Source organism: Panthera onca, chromosome A1 (genome assembly GCF_046562875.1).
Source record: "Panthera onca isolate mPanOnc1 chromosome A1, mPanOnc1 haplotype 2, whole genome shotgun sequence".
NCBI classification, from domain to species: domain Eukaryota; kingdom Metazoa; phylum Chordata; class Mammalia; order Carnivora; family Felidae; genus Panthera; species Panthera onca.
This window is the reverse complement of record NC_138339.1, coordinates 151,800,731-151,808,743: the sequence shown is the minus strand read 5'-3', so window position 1 is coordinate 151,808,743 and position 8,013 is coordinate 151,800,731. Positions and strand designations below refer to the sequence as shown.

At 50.1% G+C, this 8,013-nt stretch overlaps 1 protein-coding gene across 1 annotated transcript; it reads left to right on the top strand.

The window, feature by feature from the left end:
* Nucleotides 1–3,143: 3,143 nt before the first annotated feature.
* Nucleotides 3,144–3,606, top strand: H3-4 (H3.4 histone, cluster member). Its single transcript, XM_060636525.3, is given in 2 exon segments — nt 3,144–3,312; nt 3,315–3,606. Coding segments are annotated over 2 exon segments (396 nt in total). The 5' UTR covers nt 3,144–3,173; the 3' UTR covers nt 3,572–3,606.
* Nucleotides 3,607–8,013: the final 4,407 nt, after the last annotated feature.

Below are 8,013 nucleotides of genomic sequence, written 5' to 3'. Positions count from 1 at the left end.
CTTTAGCCTTTACCAAGGTCAGAAAGACTTGGCAAGGGGTGCCTGGGTGCCTCAGTTGGTTGTGTCCAGCCCTTGATTTCCACTCACATCATGATCTCACGGTTCATGAGTTCAAGCCCTGTGTCAGGCTCTGTGTTGACAGCATAGAGCCTGCTTGGGATTCTCTCTTCTTCTCTCTCTGCCTCTCCCTTGCTCTCTCTCTCTCTTTCAAAAATAAATAAATAAGCATTAAAAAAAACTCAGCAGAACCTCAAAGCATGGGCTGTATTTCTGTATATCTGCTCCATTAAATATATATATATATATATATACATATATATATATATATATATATATATATATATATATATATAACGAAAAAGGAACATTCCAAACATAAAGAAAAACAGAAACCTTCCCTGGTTCCCATAAGATTAAAGGCATACAGCCTTGCACATACTACAAACATAAGATAAAGTCTATAACCTTCTGGAATGTTCTTCATCGTGATGACCTGTAACTCTTTATGTAAAAAATAAAGAATAATAATGATGATGATGATACTAATGTAACCCTGCACCAAATGTTCCTTCCTTGGAACACGCTTTTCTTTGTGAAGATGGTGTATCCAGGCAGCTCATATAAAACTCTCCACTCTTCAAAATTTAAATAGGTGGGGAAAATTTTTTTTAAAGGTTTGCTCAATTTGCGTTGACACATGTAATGCAGATTATGGTTTCAAATCCCACTGCAGGTGGGGAGGGTGCACAATAGGCAGCCCCCAATTCCATGTTTTGTGTGTGTATTTGTTCAGACACATGGAACCAGGTAACATTCTGCCTCATGTCCGGGGAATGGACTCAAGTCCCCTGGGAATCTAGAAACATAAATCTAAAAACAGAACTGGGGCGACAGGGTGACTCAGTTGGTTGGGTGTCCTATTCTTGATTTTGACTCTAGTCATGATCGTGCGGTTTGTGGGTGCAAGCCCCATGTTGGCCTCTATGCTGATAGCTCAGAGCCTGGAGCCTGCTTCAGATTCTGTGTCTGCCTCTCCCCCACTCACACTCATTCTCTTTCTCAAAAATAAATAAACATTAAAAAAAAAAAGTAAAAATAAAACTAAAGTACTTGTGGTCAGAAGAGAAGGCCTTAGACATGCACCCAAACAGTCTCAAAGTGCCGCCTGGGTTTCCATCCTCAGCCACGTAGCCCGGGTTGATCCCCAAAGGGCTCCTTCCTGGGTGCTCCTGTGCAAGTCACAGCTGGTGCCAGAAATCCAGCATCCACCCACCATTGTCCCCTTTAGCCCTTGGGACACCCAGAGCTCTGGACTCTGTCTGCCCTGAAATAGGGACAGCTCTGGGAGATTAACCAACAAGTCCCTGTCAGACTGCGTCAGATCCACACCATACACACCAGGACACCTTAGGTGGGTCCCTTAGTCCCTCTTCCTGGTGCTCAGCCAACCCAACCTGACTCAGGGATGGCAGTGGGGATTCTGTGTGACAATCATTACCAAATAAAAAAACACACAGATTTAGTAAGGAGAGATTTTATCTGAAAGGGTTATTACAAGGCAGGAGAAAGGACTATTAGGACAGGAAAATTCTTTTTTCTTTTTTTTCAACTTTATTTATTTTGAGAGAGAGAGAGATGCATGGGAGGAGCAGAGAGTGAGGGAGAGAGAGAGGAAAATTCTTGCCTCTACTCATCTTAGGACTTGGCAGGGACTCTGTAACCAAAGACAGATTAAAGGAAAGCTTTTAGGTTTTATTGTGACACAGGACCCTTCAAAAGGGAATGAAGACTTACAGAAGGGGCAAAGCCTAAATGCTTTTACACTGGGTTGAACAGAGGCAACTGTGGGAAAGTAACTTAAATGCAAGGGGTGGGGGCGCCTGAGTGGTTCCAGTGGTTGAGTGTCCCACTCTTGATTTCGGCTCAGGTCTTGCTCTCAGTTTGTGGGTTCGAGCCCCGAGTGGGGCTGTGTGGTGATTGTGTGGAGCCTGCTTGGGATCCTCTCTCTCCCTCTGACCTTCCCCCTGCTCATGCTCTCCCTCTCAAACTGTAAAACAAAGAAAAAAAAAAAAAAAAAAAGACGTGGGCAGACCGAAGGAAGATCAGAATTACCTCAGCAAGGCCTGTGAGTGCGGGGTCCGGTGGGTGATGATACAAACGCTTCTTTCCTCCAGGTACAGGTCAGTCTTCACACACAGGAGAATTACCTCCTATTTTCAGGAAAGAAAACGGAGATATCCGAGCTCTCCTCTTACGTCTGCCGTTTTTCAAGTGCCTTTAGCTCAGAATAATCCTTGCAGGGAAGTTGCATTTGAGGATGGCACATCGGGGTGCCCAAGTGTCACTGGGGTGGGGCAATGAGGGATCTCCTTCCATAGGATGAAAGGAACACGACAGGGAAGCTGACGGGACAGTGGGTCAGGGAACGTTTGCCCTGGGCCGACGGGTTCCAGGAGGGGCCAGGGATCAGGACACGGAGCAGCACGGACGCTTCACCACATCCGGACAAATGGGCACCTTGTTTGGATCCGCCTATGGAGACAGGCAGTTCAGCCAACTGTCCCTGGGGGAAGGACGGGGATGTGGACAAGTTGTGTCCCATGGTGTCACGGGTCAGCAAAGGGGCACCCCTGATTCTCGTCAGAGTCAGGCAGACACGAGGGGTGGGGGAACCCCTTTAACTGCTGGCAGGGAAAACTATGTGGTCACCCCGGAAAAGCTGAACTCAGAATGCAGGCTTCTAGAAGGGTCTTCGGGCCCTGGAGCGTTCGGGAGCCAAGAGGAGTGTTGAGGGGGAAAGGAGAGAGCTGTGTGGGAGAGGCAACGCCCACAACGACGCCCTTGGCGAGATGACCTGACCTTGACCCTTACTCTGACCCTAGCCCCTGGCCTGCAAGTGCATGAACAAACACTCCGTGGAACCAGGAGATCTCCTCGCTACTAACAGTCTTGCCGCAGAGGTGCAGAGATAAAGGGGCAGGCGGCCAAGTGGAGCGTCCCGCGGGCCAATCAGAGTACAGCTTACCATCACGCCACCAGCGGTCGGCCAATGGGACGGCCGAGGCCTCTATAAAAGCTGACACTGCCTTGGTTTTTGTTTTGTTTTTGTTTTTGTTTTTTATCGATTTCCATCGGGACAAATGGCTTCGGTTTTTTCTGTAACATTGCAAGCCATGGCTCTCAGGAAGCAGACAGCGCGCAAGTCCACGGGCGGCGAGGCCCCGCGCAAGCACCTGGCCACCAAAGTGGCCCGCAAGAGCTCGCCTGCGACCGGCGGCATCAAGAAGCCGCACCGCTACCGGCCTGGCACAGTGTCCGCCACTACCAGAAGTCCACCGAGCTGCTGATCCGCAAGCTGCCGTTCCAGCGGCTGGTGTGCGAGATCGCGCAGGACTTCAAGACCGATCTGCGCTTCCAGAGTTCGGCCGTCATGGCGTTGCAGGAGGCGTGCGAGGCCTACATGGTGGGGTTCTTCGAGAACACCAACCTATGCGCCATCCACGCCAAGCGCGTTACCATCATGCCCAAAGACCTACAGTTGGCACGCCGCATTCGCGGGGAGCGCGCTTAAGCGCCACGCGCATGTGTGGGCCGCCAAGCCCTGAGTCGTCACTCCCCCTAAAGGCTCTTTTCAGAGCCACCACCAGTCCACAAAGGGTGCTGTGCCAATCTGGGGTTCTTTCTGGCTGGTTCCAGCTTCCTTAGCTTCCAGTTAGCTGGTTGTGTTCCCTAGGGTTCATGCGGGGGTTTAACCAAATGAAAACCCTAACAACCGGGGTGGTTACCCATAAGTCCAACAGTGGAGTGGAGAGGAGCCCACCAGAGTAGGGCTACCTAGAGAATGCGGTTGGAGGGCTTTTTCCCACTGGGTGCCAGCATGTTTGGTTTTATTTTAATGTTTTTTATTTAAAATTTTTTTAACATTTATTATTGAGACAGGATGAGCAGGGGAGGGGCTTCAAGTCTTTAATCTGTCAGCACAGAGCCTGATGCGGGGTTCGAACTCAAACGCAAGATCATGACCTGAGAGGAAGTCAGTTGCTTAACTGAATGGGCCACCCAGGTTCCCCTAATGTTTATTTTTGACCCAGAGTGTGAGTGGGGGAGGGGGAGGGTAGCAAAAAGGGGGGGCAGAAGATCCAAAGCGGGCTCTGCGCTGACAGCAGAGAGCTCGGTGTGGGGCTCGAACTCCCCAACCGAGAGATCATGACCTGACCTGAAGTTGGCTGCTCAACCGACTGAGCCATCCAGGCACCGCACAAGCATGTTCATAATTAAAATTTCAGGTTGATAGAACTCTAGGGGCTCCTGGGTGGGGCTCCTGGGTGGGTCAGGCAGTTAAATGTCCAACTGGGCTCAGGTCATGATCTCACAGTTGGTGAGTTCGAGCCCCGCATTGAGTTCTGTGCTGACAGCTCAGAGCCTGGAGACTGCTTCAGATTCTGTGTCTCTGTCTGCCCCGTGCCTACTCATGTACCGTCTCTTTCAAAACCAAACTTTAAAATAAATTTTGTTTTTAAAGTTGGTAAAACCCAGTCGCTGGCCAGTGCTGGTGACCTGCAGATGGCCAGCCTACACTTCCAAGGTCCTCCTAGCTGAGTGAAGGCTCAGACGGAGAAACACTTGGTGTGAACGTGTTTGCGTGACAGCCCAATGCTGTCTGTGTGCAAGGGTGCATTTTCCAACCTCAGACCCAGTTTGTTATCCGTTAGACTTAATTCAAAAGCTTCAATGAAAGTAGCACACGCAGAAGTGTGTTTTGAATGTTGAGAAGAATCCTGAAGTTTTAGGATGTACACAAGCTTACAGTGTTCAGGGAAGCCCATGTTCTGGCTTGAAAATCAGTGCTAACCTTCAATGCTAGGCTCCTTCTAAGTAAATCCAAGTCTGGCCACTGTGTCTTTACTGTGCTCACAAGTCCCTTTTCTTGGCAAGGGTTTTTCCAATGCGGGAGAGCTAACCCTCCATGCCCTTCCCCACATTACCATATGACCTGGGGCTGGGCAACTAGCTACATCTGGGGAAACCCAGATGATGGGAAACCATGCAGATGATGTGTCCTTGGCAGGATAGGCTACATATCATGATGGAAGACCATGGAGTGGGGGAACGGGGCGGGTCCACGTCATTCTGTTCTGTTCCAGAACAGACTCTGACAGAGCATGTTCTGCCCGAGGACCAGAGGTGAGGAGCAAAGAAAAACAAAGAAGTGATGATAAAGGAAGAAAGTAACTGACATCCCTCACAGTCATATAAATGGATAGTGAAGGAAGCCTTTCCCACACACTTATCTGAACCTGTGGTTGTGTCCCTGCAGCAGGGGTGGGAGGGGTGGGGGGGTGCGAGTTGGGGGGAGTGGCGGCGGTTCCTCATTGAGCAAACCCTCTGCACAAAACCACCCTCAGGAGATCTGATCTGGGCAGAGCCACTGCCAAGGGAGGCACAGCCTCCTTGCTCTCCAGAGAACGTTCTGGCACCCTCGCAGCATGGCAGGGTACGAGAGAGAGGACCATGGGAAAAGTGGGAAAGGGAGACAGCACAGGGGCAGGATGTGCCAGGAGTTGCCTCACTTGTGGTGTAGCTGGGATCCCTCAGCAAACACATATATATGCACATCGCGGGAGTGCTGTCATCTGAAGTGCACAATTGCATGAATATTTGTTTCAAATTTTTTAATGTTTATTTATTTTTGAGAGAGAGTGAGACACAGAATCCAAGCAGGCTCCAGGCTCCAAGCTGTCAGCACAGAGCCCCATGTGGGCCTCAAACTCACGAACTGTGAGATCATGACTTGGGCCAATGTCAGGCGCTTAACTGAGAGACACCCAGGTGCCTCATGAATATTTTTTTAATGTTTATTTACTTTTGAGAGACAGAGTATAAGCAGGGGAGGGGTAGAGAGAGGGAGACACAGAATCTGAAGCAGGCTCCAGGCTTTGAGCTGTCAGCACAGAGTCCGATGCAGGGCTTGAACTCAGGAACCGTGAGATCATGACCTGAGCCAAAGTCGGACGCTCAAGCGACTGAGCCACCCAGGTGCCCCACTTTTTTATAATGGTTTATACAGATTAAATATTTTATTTTTTTAATGTTTATTGAGAGAGAGAGAGAAAAAACACAATTGGGGGGGGCAGAGAGAGAGGACAGAGGATCTGAAGCAGGCTCTGTGCTGACAGCAGAGATCCTGATGCAGGGCTCAAACTCATGAACCATGAGATCGTGACCTAAGCCAAAGTCAGATGCTTAACAGACTGAGCCATCCATGCACCCCTCAGGGACAGAAGTTGTAAAACTAAATGAAGGAAGGTAGGCCTGGACAGGATCGCTGGCTGGGGGTCAGAGTGGGACTACCCAGACAGACACCTGTGAGACAAGAACACACACACGTGCTCGAATTGATGAGAAAAAGCTAGGCTCTGATAAATCGAGATGGTTCATGGTGGGGAAGGGGCAGGACGGGGCACATGGTGGTTCAGACATATCCCGTGGGCCAGCGATGTTCCTTTTCTCATTCGTCATACCTCATGCATACTGTATTCCGGTGTGTGCATTTACTGCTTAGTAAAATGAATCTTTCTCCTTATGCTCCTTACGGGCTGTGAATATATGCCCTAATATGGTGGAGGGGGGGGGGGAGCAGGAGGGATCCTCAGTGCCTGAAATATTGCCAGCACACACACACACACACAAAAAGTGCCACACTGAAAGAAGAGGATGGGCCACGTGGATTCCAGCAATCCGTGGAGGACACAAGAGTGCTGGTTCAGGACCCCCATGACAGGCCGTCATGGAAAGGAGGGCACAGCAGGTGCATTCAAGGACAGCCCTGTGGGGCTGGCACTCCAGAAGGACATGGGACATAAATAGCTGGGGTTGCACTGGGCCTGGGGCAGAGTGGGGAGCAGGCTGGGCTTCCCGACTAGGGAGTCAGGAGGAATCAGGGGCCCCCCACCCCTGACTCTTCTTAAAGGACAATGTTGGGGAATGACATCAAAAGACACAACCACCGTGGCACCTGATTAAGCATCTGACTCTTGATTTTGGCTCTGGTCATGATCTCACCGTTCGGGAGTCCGAGCCCCATATCCGGCTCTACACTGGCGTCGTGGAGCCTGCTTGGGATTCTCTGTCTCCCTTTCTCTCTCTGCCCCTCATGCACACACACTCTCTCTCTCAAAAGAAATGAACATAAAAAAAAAAAAAAAAAAAAACACATGACCACTGATTGACCCGAGAGCTGGCCCCAGGCATTCAGAGGCCCCTCACTTCCACCCCTTGTCTTAGGAATGTGGCTCCCATTTGCCTTTCCCACTCCCAGAGGCTGCTCCGAGATAGAGCCTTGAGATGCTGATGTGGTGTTGAAAACAGCTATGTGATATACGTGGCTGAGTCCAGTTAAGGCCCCTTTATAAGTGTTTCAGATCTGGTGGGCCTGTGTGGGGATCTATTTGTCTTGCTGGCCCCCAAGACAAGCCTTGGGTGTAAGTTCCCTTTGCTTACCACAGCTGCCTCCTGCCATCCTCTCTCTTGGATGTCCCCCTGCCTTCCGAGTCCAGGGACCCATTCCAGATTGCACCTGGGGAGCTCCCCAGGGGGTTACAAACCAGCAGATGGCTCCTGGTCATCTGCCAGCCCTACTGCCTGAGATCTCCAGACATCCCACTGAGCCTGTCCTGCGGTTTTTGAAGGACATAATACCTTCATTTGAGTCCCTGACTCAGGTGTGCATATCCACCCTGAGTTGGGCCACAAGCCCTGGGCATAAGAATGTCTGTTCCCAGACCAGAGGGTTCCCAGAAAATCACATCAGAAAGTCCCACTAAGGGGATGCCCAAGTGTGTCCACTCCCTGTTATGGGGCGAATTGGGTGTACCCCCAAACTCTGCAAAATTCCTGTGCTGCAGTCCAACTCCCAGGACCTCAGGATGAGACTGTGTTTGGAAATGGGGCCTTTATTCCAACGTTTTTGGGTTTTTTTTGTTTTTTTTTTTAATTTATTTTTGGGACAGAGAG